General features: G+C 43.7%; 1 protein-coding gene across 9 annotated transcripts in view; it reads right to left on the reverse strand.

The window, feature by feature from the left end:
• The window catches only part of SRGAP2 (SLIT-ROBO Rho GTPase activating protein 2), a 248,780-nt gene that overhangs the window by 71,313 nt on the left and 158,805 nt on the right, over positions 1 to 18,662 (reverse strand). For 8 of the 9 annotated variants that reach the window (XM_043485043.1, XM_043485041.1, XM_043485042.1 and 5 more), the window contains exons 5-6: positions 7,529 to 7,591; positions 306 to 521 (exon numbers count right to left, since the gene is read on the reverse strand). In XM_043485043.1, coding sequence (XP_043340978.1) covers positions 306 to 521; positions 7,529 to 7,591 — 279 coding nt within the window. Of the gene's footprint in view, positions 1 to 305; positions 522 to 7,528; positions 7,592 to 18,561; positions 18,567 to 18,662 lie in introns of those variants that run through there. The other variant, XM_043485044.1, reaches the window with a different exon arrangement.

Genomic DNA, 18,662 nt, shown 5'->3' on the forward strand with positions numbered 1-18,662 from the left:
CACCGCCACCCTGAAGGAGGTGTCACTATATTTGCCTCTGAACGCCTGACATCTGAAGCCAAACCCTACGTCTACAGTTCCCCTCCCAGGCTTGGGAAAGGTGACTACTGTTTCTTGTTTGTCTGCTACAGATGCCCAGGTTTTTCCAATAACCAGGATTTCTTTCAGGGCAGACTGCAAGATCATTAGGCACTAGAGGAACCCAGGACTTCCTTATCCTGCTCTCAGGGCTTACTGGAAATCTCCTATCAGTCCTGACTTCAAGTGTTCCTCCCCAGCCCCTACAGTTGCCAGAGCCTACACACCTTCTCCTTCATCTTCTCGATCTTCTTCACTGAGCTCCTCCGGACATGCTTCTCCTCAATGCGGACGTTGGACGTGGAGTCAGGGGAGCGTGGGGTCTGCCGGTCCTCCTGCTTCACAGATTTTCCAATTTGCTTCTCCTCCTGCTTCTCCGCCTCCTTTAGCTTGCTCTGAGCACTGATGCTGTCGGCATTGTACATGTGATATGTCTTCATGACCTGCAAGACACCCCCACCCCGACCCCTAGAGGTCAAGCCAGTGGGGTCAGTTCTTTGCTTTACAGGCTAAGAGACTCAGCTGGACCTCTCCTCCATGAGCAATGTTCTCATACCCTTAAGGGCAAAATTCATACGTGTTTGGTTTAGCCAACTTCCTATATTAAAGGCCACTCCAAAGCACAGGAAAGCAGTATTTGAAGTGAGCCAACATGTCTTACTGTTCATTTTTTGTCTTCCACCAGGAGTCATTTACTCCTATTTATGAACATTTGTGAGCATTTCTACTTTATATGGTAATTTCCTTACTAGTCATCTCACAAGACCAAGATAGGAAACGTCAGCACTCAGGCCCCAAGAGTCTTCCTGGGCTGGCTGGGACCCTGGAGAGGGCAGCACAGCCTGCGGAGCAGCCTATGCTTTGGGGACTCTCAGACATGAAATGGGGAAGCTTTCTACTGGCCTTGTGTCCCGGGGATCTGACTGGCTTGCTTTATCCCGATCAAATGCCCCCTCTCACAGCAAGAACAAGGGCAGCCACCACTTACTGAGCCCCGAGTCTACTCCCTGACTAGGTGCCAAGTGCTGTACATGCATTTTCTCATTCTTGTAGCAATGCTGTGGTCTAGACAACAGCCCCATGAAGACTGCAAACCTTCAGAAAAATTCAGGGAAGAGCCTAAGAAGGGACAGAATCCACATCAGGTGAAACTGCAGTTGCCAAAGGAAGGACGTAATATCAAAGGAGAGGATACAACTTTTACATTTTTCATCACAGCAACAGTTTGGAAGTCTAGTCCCTTTTCCTACAGAGGAGGCTGGGAAGCCTGGGAAGCCTCATTTCCTCCCAAACACACCACTTCCAGTCACCAGGTGTCTGCACCTCCCCGCTGGAGCTCTCTGTTTCCACACAGGGAGCCTCTGCTTATACCTGGAAATTAAAAACGCTTGCTGACAAACCAAGCGAGCTGAAGTTCATGAGTACTGACGTTCTGATGCCACGAGGGGGAGAATCAGAGAGGCGGCAGCTGGGGTGTGTGTCAGGGGCAGGGGCTGAACAACAGAGGAGGGCCGGGGCGTAATAATAGTAATCTCGATCCCTTGGTCAACACTGTGTCAGAGGCCTGACGTATGTCACCTCATTTAACGTTCACAACAAGTCTATGAACAACATGCTATTATTTCCACTTTAAAAGATGAGGAAACTGAGGCTCAAAGAGATTAACTATCACATCCAAGGTCACACAGCTAGTAAATAAATCAGAATCAGGATTCAAACCCAGGTTTGTCAGGCCACAAATTCCATTAAGTGATGTCTCACTTTCGATGGAGATGGTTTAAAATCAGCTTCACCTTATTCTGAGCCTGACACTTCCCTTAAGTATAAGATCTACTCTGTATATTCTCTACTTAGGAGAAGCAATATTTACCATCTGACAGCATTAAAAACCTTCCTAAGTAATTTGTCTTCCAGGTTTCCAGATTGACTAAGAAGCAAGAAAGAGGCATCCGCTATCCTAGCTGAAGAAGGGTAGATAGGAGGCTCCTTTTTTTCTTTTCATCTGAATGTGATTAAGGGGTTCAAAAGTTTGAGTGAACCGTTATAAAAGTGAATTGACTTTAAGAAAGTGACTTTTTACTCCATGAAGATGTGTAATAAATAAAGAGGAAATGCTGTTAATGAACATGAAGGACCAAAAGAAAGGGGGAGGCTCAAAGGAACAGTGCCAACAGGACAACAAATGAAATAAAAAAAATTAATAACGTATATTACTCCTTTCCCCTAAAGAACTTGAACTCACTTTAAAAGAGTAAAACACTACCTCGTCTAAGAAACTATAAATTCCTAAGGGTAAGCACCACTTCTTCTTTTGTGTTTTTCTTTCTTCTCCACAGTTAAGAAATATGTTATGTATACAGTGGTAGATTTACAATCAATGTCATTGCCCACATGACTGAGTCTCTCCTCTGTGCAGATACAGGAGAAGTATAACTAGGGCCCTTCAACTCAAGGGGAAACTAAGGATAAAGCTTGAATAATTGATTATAAAAGAAAATTTGTTGGAGAAATAGGGAACTCAAGATAGGAGTTGGAGAAATATATACAGTGAAGCAAACACAAACTAGGGGAAAATTCTCAAGCCTAAATTCTCAGTTTTACAAAGGAGTTCACTTTACTTTGAAAAACAAAATATTGAATTCATGTCTTTAATTCTGCTCCCTCCCCAAGCCACACCAAAATAACAGAAAAGAGTTTTTATGTTATTTTTTAGTTATAAACTGAGAAAAAGAATGAAAGCAGAAGATGAAAAGTGGAGAGGCAAGAGGCAACCAGACTGAAATCACAAAAACCCTCAGAGGAATCAATGGAAGTGGGATGAAGGTGGGGCTAAGAACCTGAGAACAATCAGACTTCCAGAACCCATCCCCTGCCCCTCTGCTGGGAAGACTAGAGGTTTATTTTCGTAGGGGGGGTCTATGTCTGGGGACAGCTGGCCCAGCTGAGGATAGGGGTACTGAAACTAAAACAGGAAAATTCTATACTGAATGTTGAGATGGCCAGGCCTCTTTACAACTCAGACCCTAGATATAGGCAGGAGATCAGAAAAGTCTTACCTGGGGAAACTGCTCACCTGATACAAAAGACCTACAAATACTGACATCAGGGTTTTCCCAGGGACATAGTCCAGTCAGATCACCCTACAGTAAAGACCACAGTTGACAGAGTACTTTCAAGCACTATTTAGTGTCTCACTTTAAAATATGAGCAGGCAACTGAAGATTACCGGACATTTAAGGAAAATATCTAACGTGAAAGACCAAGACCAAAACAAGCAATTTGGGAGAAAACAGAAAGTATACAGAAAGAAGAAAACTTCAAAATTAATCCATCAATAATATCCCTAGAGAGATCATTGAGAAATGAAAAGACAATACATCATGAAACAAGAGCAGGATGCAACAAAAAAGGAACATTTAGAGAACAATAAAAGAGCCCTTGGCAATTAGGATTTAATTCAAACATCTCTCCAAGGGGCCTGACTTCATGCCCTTCTTCTGTGTATACATGTGATAAGAGTCATCACCTACCTTTTACTTACTGCTTTACTTTTCTGTCTCTTACATTAAAATTAATGCCTCGAGTTCAAGGACATCCCTTATATGTCTTTGTATCCCTGGTGCCAAGTGCTGGGGACTATTAACTGACATTGTTTCAAGGGAGCAGGTGCTAAGTTCCAGTCTGAAGTGGCTCTGCAGACAGCTGCTGCACCAAAGCAAGAGGACATATATTCATGGGTCATACAGGAGCTTGAAACCTGTGGGGCGACAACAGCTTCCATGTCCCCACACCTCGCCTTTCTTTCTCAATCCTAGGGCTTCGCTGGCTCTTCCTGCTCAGCCGGCCTGCGTGCCTTCTGTGCCCCCGCCTTCACCCCTTCCTGTGGGAGCTGGCTGGGCTTTTCCAGATGCAGCCTCGGAGTATGACCGAGGCAGAGAATTCTGGAGTTCTTTGGGAAGCAGTGTGCTCTGACTTCAAAGGCATTCCTGATTCATCGGTCAGAAAATGAAAACCACGGATACCATGGCCTACAAACTAGCCGGCCTATTAGGGGGTAAAGAGCGCGTGGAGGAGAATGCTCCCTGGGATTGCTCTCTGAGAGAAGCTGTGGCAAGCGGCCTCTGGCACAGCGTGCCAAGTCATGAAAATCAAAGGCCTTCAGGCAGAAAAAAGGAAGGTACAGAAAGGCAGCTGGCCACTTATGGTGAGCATCTGGGCCTCTTGCCCAAAGGCATCTTTATTTGGGAACACCTGGGTCCTGCCCCTTAGATTATCAAGATTCAAGTATCTAAATTCTCAACCCAAAGGTAATCAGTCTCCCCAGAAGAGGTATTTGTGGGCGTTAAGGACAGATACAAGGAAAAAGGAGCACTGAATATGCTGGGTTCCTTTACATCCTCAGTTTCCTTCATCTCATGCTTGCAAATAACTTGTACTGCTTATAGAAGCTCTTCCCAAAGGTCAAATGAGGGGAAAGTTCCTTACAAAAAGTCCTTCCTTGTTTTCTTTTTAACTCCTCTGAGGGGGAGAGAGACAGACAGAGAGAGTGTGTGCAACAAGTATCTCCTGGACCCAGCATACAAAAGTCCCAAGTTCCTGCCTGAAACCACTGTCATGTAGGGTGACAATCACCCTGGCTTACTTAGGACTTTCCTAGGCTCAGCACTGAAAGTCTCATGTCCCAGGAAAGGCTTCAGTCCCAGGCAAACTGGGATAGTTAGCCACCTTAATGCCACAGTACCTTACTCAGACCAGTCCTACAACTTATTTTATACTCCAGAAGAAAAAACTTATACTTCTATTCTCTGAACTTTCTAATGGCCAACAATCTGCAAACTCATCTGACCCTTAACTATAGTCTGATATTTCATGAAGCATGATTCCCCCAAATCCCCCCCACCCCCGGGAAATGGGAGACACCAGCATACAGAATATGTGGAGATCTTGCTCACAGAGGTCAGGAGTACCCCTTAAGATCATACAGCTGGTGGAGACCAGGTAGGATTTGGGTTGCATAATTCAGGAGACTCTAGTCGTTAGAGCAGCGGTTTTCAATCTTGGTACTATTGACCATTTTAGGTCAGACAATTCTTGGTTGTGGGGGGCTGTCCTGCACATTATAAGATTTCAATTGCATTCTGACTTCCAGCAGCTCCTACTCCAGTTGTGATAATCACAAATGTCCGCAGACATTTCCAAGTGTCCCCTTGCCTGAAAAATCCCCCTGATTGAGAATCACTGCACCAGACCATTTTGCCTTCTCTGGAACTTTCCATCTCTGCTCATTTCTCTCTTCCTACTGTCTACTGGCCTTAAATAGATGGTAAGAGCATGTACCAACTCACCTAATGGAAGGGGACACCGTGCCCAGCCAATGGTTTGCACACCAGTGAGAGGACCTTACGCTCTGTTGACTGTGGCCTCACGGTGGCCAGTGAACACTGGTCAATGCTGGATTGCCTGAAGACTGCAGCTGGAAGTGCCGACTTGGCCCTCCTCAGACCAGAGCAGTGAGTTCCAAGGTCTTCTTTCTTACACCAAAACATATTATGCCTTTTCACTTATTTATTTAAAAAAAAAATCATGGTACATTAGGAGATCCAGGATGCAGAGTAAAGCTAACAGATCCCTAGACACTGCTCTTCCTCTGCTGCCTCCAGGTCCCCTACAGAAACAGCATACTGGATTTAAATTGGTTTGGGGCTTGCTGATTATCCCCCTACTCCTCCCTGCGGCTGCTGTTGCTAAGCACTTCAGGCGTGTCTGGCTCTGTGTGACCCCATAGATGGCAGCCCACCGGGCTCCCCTGTCCCTGGGATTCTCCAGGCAAGAACACTGGAATGGGTTGCCATTTCCTTCTCCAGTGCATGAAAGTGAAAAGTGAAAGTGAAGTCGCTCAGTCGTGTCAGACTCTTCTCGACCCCATGGACCACAGCCTACCAGGCTCCTCTGTCCATGGGATTTTCCAGGCAAGAGTACTGCAGTGGGGTGCCACTGCCTTCTCTGCTACTCCTCCCTAGAAGGGGCAAGAGTAGAGACCCAAGATGCTTACGGGAAAATAAAAGGATTCATATTATGACTACACATGTCATTTTCTATCCTGGTGAATTATTTGCCAGAAGAAAGGAGTAATAGTTCTTCATGGTGCCTAGAAGATGCTCTAAAAATAAAGAGCAGAAGTAAAGCATTAAAAAGACCAGGGGGTTCAGGAAACTCATCCAGTCTGAATATGGTTCATGAACATGCTTCTATTTTTAAAAAGGCTTAACTTCATTTGAAAGAAATGAAGACTTGGGAACTGAACCAAAGGGAACCATCTATCTACTTGGCTTCAGAGCAGAAGAGTCACAGAGCAGAAATCCCAAACAAACTGAGCGTCCCTGGAGACAAAACCGATGACCACTCTACCCTATCTACTTGCTTAGCAGTTGCCCTGACAGCATGGCCACACCTCGGCTTTTGGATCAAGAACATGGAACTCTCTGATCCCAAATGCCTGTGATACGTGTCGCCACTGCCTGTCTTCCTGTGGATTAAAAAAGGAAAAAAAAAAACTGTAGTGAATAAGCAAGTAAACACAGGAAATTAATTTTGCCTCCAAAACAGGATGGGGCAACCCTGGAGAATGACACAAAGGCCTGGCACAGCCCAGCTGGAGAAGGGGCCCTGAAAGGCTTTAGCTGCACAATAGGAATATTCCCTGTACGGCAGCAGGAATTTCCTTGGTGTGCATGTTTGTTTTAATTACGAAACATGACTAGGACAAAAACAGCCCCACCACCTCCCTGTGCCTGAGGAAAAACACGCGTCAGTCACAGGCGTCATGGGCCTGCAGCGCCGGTCACTTCAGAGCAGACTGTGTTTTCTCCACCAAACCCAAAGCCTGGCCCGCCACTGAGGTGTGGCCTCCCAAAGCCCCAGGGAGTCGACGCAAGGCTCTCTGCTTGAACTGGTCCCTTACGTTAAGGGCATTGAGGACTCTGCTTCCCTCTAGAGCGCTCGCTCTGGTCTCAAACCAGGAGATAAATCCGAGAACTGACGCAAAACTGTGAACAACAGGCCCTTTCCAACAGGGTGTGTACTATTCAAAGAGCAATAGCAATGTAAATTAAGTTCCTTACTATTAGCTTCAGGGTCCCTCGTTTGCTCTTCATGAGGGTCACTTGTGCTGGTGACCTAGACCTTGGCTGGTCTCTGGTGATTAAGCCCCCAAAGAAGCCAGAGTTAGCCTGCATAACTAAAGAGGGATCCTATTTTGAGAAAGTGTTTTTGGGCTCAATCCAGTTTGAAAATAAGAGTGCAAAAAGAGATGGGTGAAGTCATCCCCAGTGGGGACCATGCACTGTCCTCAACCTCAGCTCAGCTCTGGTGCTGACGTGACTATGGCCACAAGCTGCCAAATGCTGCTTCCCTCTGCTTGTGAAAGAGCCAAGCAACCCAGCTGATTTACCGAGTACAGCTCATTCAGGACCTTCATCAGATCATCTTGGAGCTGCTGGCCGACTTCTTTACTCTGCAAAGAAAGAAGAATGAAGGTTAACTGGGAAACACAAGGAAGGAGGAGGAGGCAACAAAGGCAAGAGCAGCACTGGCTCCACAAATAACGCAGACTCAATTAAGGCCCATTATTTAACCCAGCAAATCAGATAACCACTCCGATCAGGCCAAATTATGGTCAGATTACTCAAAGAGTTTTAATAAAATGAAATGTGCCCCTTTGAGAGTCTAGCAAAGGCAATCATATGGAGGGAAAATGGGTTGTAGCCTTTGATTTTTCAATTGGCTGCCAAAGAGAAGGTCTGAAAGCTACAACCTACTTAGCAACAGTTAGGTGGGACGAGCTTTTTTGAATCCTTGTAGTCAGGCATTCCTGACAATTGTGGAGCAAAGTAAGATGTGAAATGGGATGAGATAGACATGTGTATATAAATAAAATATCCAAGGACTTCAAAGTACCTGACTAAATAGGAACCTCCAAGAAAAAATAAGTTATACCCCTTAAATGCTTTATTGGTAGAAATGCCAGACTCCCAGGGCAGTGGTATGTCAATCATGACTGGTTGCTAATGTTACTTGAGACTGATAACACACATTGAAAGTGAAAGTCGCTTAGTTGTGTCCGACTCTTTGTGACCCCATGGACTGTAGTCAATCGAATTCTTCAGGCCTGAATACTGGAGAGGGTAGCGTTTCCCTTCTTCAGGGGATCTTCCCAACCCAGGGATCAAACCCAGGTCTCCTGTATTGCAGGCAGATTCTCTACCAGCTGAGCCATAAGGGAAGTCCCTAATACACATTAAGAGTCTCCAATAGGTTAACCTTAAGCAGTGGTAGCTCTCAGATTCTTTGCTGCTGCTGCCCAGGGCTGGCATCTAACTATATGGGGAGAATGGCAGAAATAAAGAATAAGGAAGCAGGAAGGAAATAAGAGCCATGCCTTTGATTCTGAATGTTTATGCAAAGCCCACGAGAGCAGGACATAAAACTGATTAGCATCACCCGGTTATTGAGAGGGAAAGCCCTGGTTTTATCTTCTGCCAGCTCCTAGGTCTTTCCTACTAAAAATCAGATACCAACAACACCCTTCTAATAGGTGGTATGATACTACTCCCTGGGACACCTCAGCTCCCACGCAAAGAAAGGAAGACATTCTCCATGTCAGACACATAATTATTTAAGATTTTGCTTTTTTTCAAGATGTATGGCTTAAAAATATTTTTTTCTGATTACAAAAGGAATATATGTTTATTGCAATAAATAAGAAAATTGTAGAAAATCTCAAAAAAGAAAATGCAATGCTTAATTCCTACTCCTAAGAAATCACCACTTCAGGTTTGTTATACATTTTTCTCTCTACAATGTTTATGGAATTTGGATTGCATTATACACACTGTAATTTATCCACTTAGACATAAGCTGTGAATATTCCCCTACATGTTATTCTTCCACAGTATTATAATAAGTTTATATTGATGTAGTTCCTATACTCTAGCACATTAACTTTGCATACAAATTTTTATAATAAAATATGCTGCATTTAATTACTTTGTATATAATTTACACACACACATTGATTATTTTCTCCTAAAAGTAACCTTGCTGAGTCAAAGACTGCTAACTCACACCATTAAATTGCCCTTGGGAAAAACTGTACCCATTAAAAATACCATCAGAAGCATATGAGAATGTTCTTTTACTTTTTTTTGTCTTGAAACCTCAATATGGTATCCTCTTTTAATTTGCAGTCCTTTGATTCTAGTGAGCCTAAACTTTTTTCTTACATGTTTAGCAGTCATTTTCACTTTTCTTTTCGACTTTGCCACTTTTCTATTATGGAATTAATTATGGAATATAACACATGTGTGACCTTTGTTGTGAGCAGACATGAATTTTTACACTTGGTAGTGTGGAGAGGGATGGAGGGAGCCCTGAATTAGCAATCATGAGACTCTTCTATTTCTAGCTCCTCCACCATCAAGAAGATAACTTTGGACAACCTGCTCATCTCTCTGGACTTCTGTTTTTCTTTCCAAAGAATGAAAGTCTTTGGCTAAAACATTCCTAAGTTCTGTTCCAACTTCTGCCATTCTATAATTCTTCACCATCTCTTGCCTGGCTTCTTGAGTCCATATTAGATTCCAACACCGGCCACTTCAGTGGACAGTGGGTTGGCCTCCCTCCATACAGAAGATAATGAGCAGGTTCTCCTCAGGGACCAAGATGCTCTACAAAATGGATGGCTTCAGGAGTATCTTGCCAACCTTAAATTTACTATCCCCAAATGACTCTCGCTCAATGCCCTCAACCGCTAGAAGAAGCCACAAGAGGAAACGCCTTTCATCTAGATTCCCATCGCAAGCAGAGCTGAGCTCCATGGAAGTAGCAGGGGTCCAAGGAGGTGAAGTGAGGCGAAATGACTCACCCACCAGTCCCAGAGTCAGCAACAAGGCCAGGAAGTGACCACGAGTATCACTTCCAAAGGCCCTGCCCTCTGGCCTCCGGGCCAACCCCCGCTGCCCGCCTCCCAGCTTCCCCTACACCTTCTGGTGTTTCGATGGCAGAGGTTCCAGAGGAAGGCTCCCATTCGTCCACCCTGCTGCCGACCCATGACTTAAATAACCTAGCCCTCCACAGGAGATGGGACGGGGAGGGGAGAAAAAGCATGACCAATAGAATAGCAATTAAGCCCAGGCAGATGTTTCCTTTCGTGTACTGATTAGTTGGAAAAGGACCGACTCAACTATTATCCCTGTTTATTTGAACAGGCTGCTGAAGTGATCCTGACTTACTCTCCTTCTGGCTGCAGGCTGGGCGGGGAACACATGTGTTGTTAGCCGGGTTACAGTTCTGAGAAAGCCCCCCGCCATCGGGAGCCATTCTGACTCGAGGGGAGAGGCAGGAAATAGCCTGTACCTCTCCTTTCACCCATGATAAAAGGCCACCGTTCTCCATTTCCGAAACCTTAGCTGTGTGCCTCTGGGGGCCAGCGTGGCCCCGGCGACCCGCAAAGGGCTTCCGTGCTGGCATCCTCCACGGAGCGGTTGTCAGAACGGGGAAGCTCCAAGGGGGCCCCACCCAAAGACAAGGGGGGCATTTATTCCTGGGAACAACAGGGCCTGGTGAGGCCGTGACAATGTAGACTGTGGAGCCTTTCCGTTTCCTATAAAAAACAGCAAGGGGCTCCGAGGCAGGGAAGAGAGAGAGAATCTACAGAGCAGGCTTTGTGTGCTATCACACAGCCTACATCTCTTTTCTTTAAAATTTCTTGGAAGAGAATGAGTCATCTAAACATCGCAGGAAACCAAATAGAAGTCGAGGGAAAAAATGACTTTGGGCAAAGTTTTTCTCTTAAATGTTTGCATAGTAATCTTTGCCTGGAAAAAAAGAGAAGATGCCTAAATTTAGACTAGAGATGTGGCACAGTGAACAATGCTGGTTCTCTGAGGGGAGGGCCCTGGTGTGCCCAGGCAGGGGCTTTTATTTTGACACTCACCACAACTGTTTGGCCGCGTGTTTCCCAGGCCCCCCCCACCCTGCCTGCTGCTGGGGCGGGTCTGATCGGAAGGCAGCGAGATTGCAACAGGGCCTGCCAGCTGGGTGCTTACAAAATGGGCAGGGAGTCCTCCAACAGATAACAGTGCTGGACGACAGAACCGAAACACACAGCCTCGTTTCCCCAAGACCAGCAAGTTCTGAAAGCTCCTCACCCACAGCAAGGATACAGCAGCGGAAATATAAAGAAACATGAGGTTCCATGGGCTGGGCTGGCGGGACACTGGTCCCACAGCTTTGGAGCAATATACTTCCCTGAGCTGGGATGGGCCTTGTGTGAGCATTTCCCAAAGAACACGGATTAGGAAAGGGTTTCCAAACCAGTCCTCGTCAGGGAGGTTACCTGACTCTCTAGTACTTACTCAGCACCCATGTGGCTTTGCAAGTTAGGGAGGAGGGGTTGAGGCTTACTGGCTCTCAACCTATACTACAAAGCTCTATTATTTGACAGGAACAAAATTTCCCCTTATTTGTGTGAAAGAGAAAAAGAGGAAGGCATGTCTCTGCCATGTGGTGAGAGCTAATTTCAGCCCCGTCTCAAGGCTGAGCCTGTCAGCAGGTAGAAACAGTAGGGTCATTTAGTTCTTCGCCGATTAGCTTGTGTCAGCAGATTTCCAAGAAAGAATCGAATTCTCAAGTGCATATAGGTCCCTCCACCAGTGCTACCCTCCTCTCTACCCAACAGATACTTCTGAGACTGATTGTTTAAAAAAAAACGTGAAACTGAATTTACATGAAGAGATTTCAGAGGAAAGAGACATGAACCCTATACAAAGCTCTGGCAGCAGGAGAAGTGGACAGTGACAGTTTCAGGGGCACTGGGGCTCACTACTTCAAAGTGGCCAAATTTCAAGAGCTAGAGCTACGACTGAAATGTTTCTGGGGGAGGACAGGGCTAAAAGGAGTGGCTGTGCAGCGGCAGGGCCAGCGCTGGGTGACAGTGGGCACTGGGTCCGGCCTCTCCCCAACCCGACTCAGCCCATCAAAACGGTGGTGCAGGATGCGGCAGTGGGCCTGCAGGGTGGGGGGATCTGGCCAGAGCTCAGGAGCGACTTACAGACTGTCCTGGGGCCACACTCCTGTGGCTGTGTGGTGGGACACTTTCTACCCGGCTCTCACTCACTGACTAAGATGCCACATGGTGGCTCTAGCAAGGCTGTGCCTGGATGATACTCTGGAGAGCCCACGGTAGCATAAAAACACAAATATACTGAATTATAAGACATATAGAGAGGTAAGCTAGGAGCTGCCATGAAAGAAACACCTTGAAGTTCTTCTACCTTTTGAAGATAGAGTAGAACAGGATTTCTAAAAATACATTTAAAAAATTGTAATCCAGTATAATGTGTGTGTGTCTACAGTAAAAATAGTTTTTTATGTGCAGTGCATTCTGATATTTCCTATTCTTTTCTCTTTTCTTCAAGTTTTTAATGCTAGTCATAAGTTACTAAATTCATTTTACAATTAATCAATGAGTCATTATACACAGTTTAAAAAGACTAGACCCACAAATTGTGACATGGATAAAGAAAATAGTGGCAGAAGCCCACCAACCAAGTTAAGTGCTATGTAACTCGGCCCTCAAGTTGGCTGGTTACATACTTTGAAGCAGGTTCAATTACTAGCTGCTGGCAAAGCGGGAAACGCTGGATTTTAAGGAGTGATCTCTAAGAATCCATTGGCAAATATTTATAGAACATCTATTATGTGTCAAGAACTGTGGTTTAACTGGAAATATAGCAGTATACTGAGCTTCCCTGGTGGCTCGGTGATAAAAGAATCCGCCTGCCACTGCAGGAGACATGGATTTGATCCCTGGGTTAGGAAGATCTCCCGGAGGAGGAAATGGCAACCCACTTCAGTATTCTTGCCTGGAAAATCCCAGGGACAGAGGAGCCTGGCAGGCTGCAGTCCATGGGGTTGCTAAGAGTTGGACGTGAACGAGTAACTGAGCATGCACACACACACCAGTATGCGAAACAGTTTAAAAGTTTAGTCTATTGAGAAAGATGGACGTAAAGCTGATGTCTGAGCCTATCAGAAGGCAGCTCTTCCAGCCTCATTACTAGAGATGGAATTTTTTAATCTTAGTCTTCTGGTTCAAGATGAATTTTTTTTTTCTATCTTAGCCAAGAGGTTTCCACACTTGACCTAACTGCAGAGCAAGTTAGAACCTAGCTTGCTAGAAACAGAAATGTATTTCAAAAAATCTTGCTACTACATAGCAAAACTTTTCTTTGAATTTGCCTTTCTAAGTTACTAATAGGTATTTCCAGTTGTAAAGATATTGCTTCAGTATAGGTGACCCCCAAAGCAGTCACATTTCATTTTTAAAGAATCCCTTGAGCTTCTCAGCACCATACAAACTAAAAACTCACCAGGTTCTTCTTCACTCAGAAGTAGATGAGCATAGTTAAATTCTCTCTGTAACAAGAGTCATATTTTAAAAGAAAATGTCAGAAGCCTGACATAGTCTGAGCCACATTATCCATCTCAGAATTTGCCTTTTGAAATACACCTGGTTTCTCAATTAGATTCCTGTTTATCTAAAGAACTTAATCTTAAAAAAATCCCAAAGCTACTAAGATATGAAACCACCTATAACTAACAAAAAGACAGACTATAACTTCAAACCCTATTTCTGTCTTCCATGGTGCCCAGCCCACTGCTTTGTACACAGTAGCCAGTAAGATAACCAGTTGCTGAATCAATTAGATAAAATTTTAGACTTACACATCATGCTTTCACAGAAGCTACTCCTCAGGCAGGATGATAGCTAAATCCCTCCAATAGAGAGGCTCTATCAACCACAGGGAAGAAGAATTTTTGGTTTTTCTTATACTGCTGCTGCACAATCTATTCCCCTCCCCAGTTTCACTAATAACAAAAGTAATAATAACTGCAAGAAATAAGCAATTTTCCTACAGGGGAGGAGTAGGTGTTCAGCAAAAAGGAAGAAATTGGTGGATGGGGGTCAGTGGTTGTAGAAGCAAAGAATAAAGGATAGATTTATTTTGTATCTCTCTAGGTAGATTAAACAGAAAAGATCCTTTTCAGATGTACAACTATGACTCAGTTCAATTGGGGTCATAAATTAAATGTCTAAAGGTAGAATAATCCCTGCTGCCTAGGTCAGAGAAGACAAAGAATGCCCATTACTAAATTCTGGTTTAAGGAAATCCAAGAGCTTTCTCCTCTAGGGCACTTGTTTCTGAAAGCCATTTCCTTAAGGCTTTCCCAGAAGTTCTGGAATGCATGAGCAGTCAGACTTAATACTCCACAGTAATGCTAGTGGGCCCTGGGAGAAAATCCGTTCTTTGCTATAACAGTGAACTCTATGGACTGAATTCCTATCTCCCATGGATACTTACTATGCTCTGTCACAACAGACTTGAGCCTCCTGTCAGGGAAACATCTGGTTCAGACAAGGCTGAGTTGCACTGGACTAAGTAAGGCAGGGGTGGGTGGAGGTGGGGCCAGGAGGGGACTGACGGCCCTCTGCTCTCCCAAGGCCTTGGGTGTATAGTGTGTTAATAAAACACAACCCTATGGCAATCTGAATGTTCTCCCAAGGTCGTTCCAGTCTCTTGGAATGGACTATTCTAATATAAGAAGTTAGAATAGTAAGTAAAAATTTAGAGTAGTAAGTAATATTAAGCAGAGACATTACTTTGTCAACAAAGTTCCATCTAGTCAAAGCTATGGTTTTTCCAGTAGCCATGTTGGATGTGAGAGTTGGACTATAAAGAAAGCTGAGCGCTGAAGAACTGGTGCTTTTGAACTGTGGTGTTGGAGAAGACTCTTGAGAATCCCCTGGACTGCAAGGAGATCAAACCAGTCAATCCTAAAGGAGATTGGTCCTAAATATCTATTGGAAAGACTAATGCTGAAGCTGAAACTCCAATACTTTGGCCACCTGATGCGAAGAACTGACTCATTGGAAAAGATCCTGATGCTGGGAAAGATTGAAGGTGCAGGAGAGGGGGATGACAGAGGATGAGATGGTTGGATGGCATCACCGATTTGATGAGTTTGAGCAAGCTCCAGGACTTGGTGATGGACAGGGAGGCCTGGCGTGCTGCAGTCCACGGGGTTGCAGAGTCGGACACGACTGAGTGACTGAACTGAACTGAATACTAGGAAAATAAGCTGAAAGTTAATATCCTTTAAAAGGAAAGAGACAAGTCCAAGGCTTCATTTCTTAAACCATCACTGTAATCCTTCTCTTGGCAAATTTCCATCTTTAACTCTTCAGAATAATGATCTGTGGGAGTGGAATGGTGTCTTTAGGTCCAGTGCTAAGGGATTTCTTGAGGTCATGTTGAAGATGAGTGATCACCCCATCCCCCACGCAGGACACTAAAGGCATAGAAATGGTGTCTTGACGACCATGGCATCATTGTGTGGATCGGTACACAGGGGACAAAAGACACAAAGGCAAACAAGCAACACGAGAGCACAAATCTCTCAGCAGCTGGAAAATGAACTCTGGAGGAAGAACAATGGGTTGGAACTCAGCAAGAAGGGGGGGAAAAGCCAGACTGATAAGGTGGATGTAAGCACATGCCACAATAAGGAATTCCAGGAGCTGGGGGATAGGAAGAATACCCCTGTGGCTCCCAGATGACTGGGAGGAGGCTGGGAGAACAGGGGTTAACAGAGCCCATCTGAAAGTTGGCATGCAGGGCAGCCTGGTAGGAAGTACAACAGTCAGCAGCACCCGAACAGGAAAAGCCTGGGGCACTGGGAAAATCGCTGATTAGACAGTTTAAAGAGGAACCTGGCGGCAAAGTCAGTTCATTGAGGGATCTGTGTAGTTCCCATACTTCTGGAGTGGCCTTAGAATCCCGCTGTCCAGAGAGTAAAAGGGGAGCAGGGGGTTTCCTTACGAAGAGAGCGCCTTCTTGACACGTCGGGTGCCAGAGTTAGACCTGTCAGGAGCATAAGGCCAACTCTGGGAGACAGAGTGCTTCACCAGCAGAAGATTAGGAAGCATGTCCTTGGGGCTGGGTGGAGCTCTGAGTGAGGACAGCTTTCCTCATGGACAGTGGGAGTCTGCACCCGTTAGTCTTTGCCCACACTACGCCCACACTCGCTGCCGCTCCCGTCAGTTCACAGACACTTAAAAACCCTGCATCCTTGGAGGAAGGCACCTGCCCTCATCCCCAGGGAAAAATCAGTGAATTGTGAGAGAGAGGACGTACAGAGTTTGGAACTGACGATTTCCAATCTCCAGCTCTGATTTCTCACCTAAGCACTTCAATTCTTCTCTTTACTTCAGGCTTTATAAATCTTCCAGATTTGCCAAAAAGAACATCTATCTGTCTGCGGGTGCTGGGCACAGGGCCCATATATGTCATTTAGGCCAGGTTTGTTCACTGTCTTTTCAAATCTTCTATATCTTTACTGATTTTTTATGTTTGTTTTTGTCTAGTTACTTGATCATTCACTAAGCCAGGTGTATTAAACTTCCCACTGGGGTTGATGATTTGTCTATCTCTCCTTTTGATTCTGTCCATTTTTGATTTATATGTTTTAAGGTTGCCTTATTAAGTATATACTTCTTCCTGGTAACTTGAATCTTTAACTATTAGAAAATGTCCTTCTTTATCTCTAATAATTCTTTTTGCATTAAAATCTACATGGTCTGATTTTATCACAGCTACCTTTTCCCATCATTTTGTTTTAACTCTTTCTATATCCTTATATCCTTTCTTTTATAAGCAATTATACACTTCAGTTTTATTTAAAATGTTTTTTTATTTTGCATGAATCTATTTATAGTCATTGTAATTACTGACACGTTTAGGCTTAAATCCACCAACCACCGAGAGATGCTATTTGTTCTCTTTTTCTCATTTTTTTAATCTTCTTTTTTCCTTCCATTAAAAAAAAATCAGTAAAAGTCACTCTTTTTGGTTTATCCTAAATGTCTTGACAAGTGTACAAATTGAGTAACCACTGCCACAATTAAGACACAAATAGTTCTATCACTCACCAAAAAATTCCTTCTTGCTTCCTCTTCGTAATCGAACTCTCCTCCACGTTAACCCCTGGAAGCCATTGCCATGTTCTATATGCCTACAGTTTTGCTCTTACCAGAATCTTTCTGACCAATTTTGGGGCTATATTTTATTTATCTAGTTCTCCCCTCTCTTAGATTGGTAGAGATACTATTTCTTTAGTGATGACCATAAATTATGACATATATCCTTGACTTGCCAAAGTCAAACTAATGACTTTAATAAATTTAATTTATAAATTTATAAATATATATAAATTTATAAATATTTTATATTTATATAAAAATATAAATAAATTTATAAATTTAATAAATTAATGGGCTTCCTGGTGGCTCAGGGTGGAGAATCTACCTGTCAATGCAGGAGACAAACATCCCTGGGTGGGGAAGATCCCCTATAGAAGGAAATGGCCACCCACTCCAGTATTCTTGCCTGGGAAATCCCACGGACAGAGGAGCCTGGTGGGCTAAAGTTCATGGGGTTGCAAAAAAGTTGGACACAACCTAGAGACTAAACAACAACAACAAAATAAATTAATACTCTTACCACTTTCTGGACAATTCCTTTAAATCTATTTCCCAATTTCTGCCTAGATATAGACTCTACTGTTGCCATTTACATTAATTTTACATATGTTTAAAACCCTGCAAGAAATTTTTTAAAGTCAATGTTCATTTAGAGGTATACTCATACATACTTATTGTTTCTCTTCACTCTTTACTGCATTTCCACACTTCTATCTGAGATCATTTTATTTCTGTCTAAAAAAAAATACCATTCAGTGTTTCTTTTAGTGTGAGTTCTGCTGGTGAGAAGTTATAGTAGGTTTTTGTCGGAAACTGTCTAGCTCACTTTCATTTTTGAAAGCTATCTCTTTCAGCATTTCATTCCACTATCTCTTTTCTTCTATTGTTTCTGTTGAGAAGTCAACTGCCAGAAGTTCCTTTGAAAATAACGTCAGTTTTTTTTTTCTTTGCTGTTTTTAAGATCTCTCTATGTCATAGTTTGCAGCAATTTTAATATAATGCACCTAAGTGTAATTTTCTTTGTATTTATCCTGCTTAGGGTTCATAATCCTTTATCATATCCTACTAGTCTCTTATGCTGTTTTTTTGGGGGGGGGGGTAATTTTCCATCCTTTTCTCATTCTCAGCTTCAGTATGTATTTTTTTCTAATCTATCTTCCAACTCATTAATTCTTTAGTCAGCTTTGTCTAACCTGTTATTTAATTCACACTGAGCTCTTTATTTCAGTTACTGTACTTTTCAATACTCAAATTTCTGTTTAATTCTTTTTTTTTTTTAACACTGAGATAAAACTCATATCCCACACAATTCACAAAGCACCATTGTGCTTCCTGGACACGTGCATTCCTTCTTCAGAGAAATGTCTATGCAAGCCTTTTGCCTTTTTAAAGACTGGGCTGTTTCTCTCCTTATTGTTGAGTTGTAAGAGTTCTTTATATATTCTGGATACTAGAACCTTATCAGAAACACGATTCAAAAATA

Source organism: Cervus canadensis, chromosome 13 (assembly GCF_019320065.1).
Source record: "Cervus canadensis isolate Bull #8, Minnesota chromosome 13, ASM1932006v1, whole genome shotgun sequence".
In the NCBI taxonomy this organism is placed as follows: domain Eukaryota; kingdom Metazoa; phylum Chordata; class Mammalia; order Artiodactyla; family Cervidae; genus Cervus; species Cervus canadensis.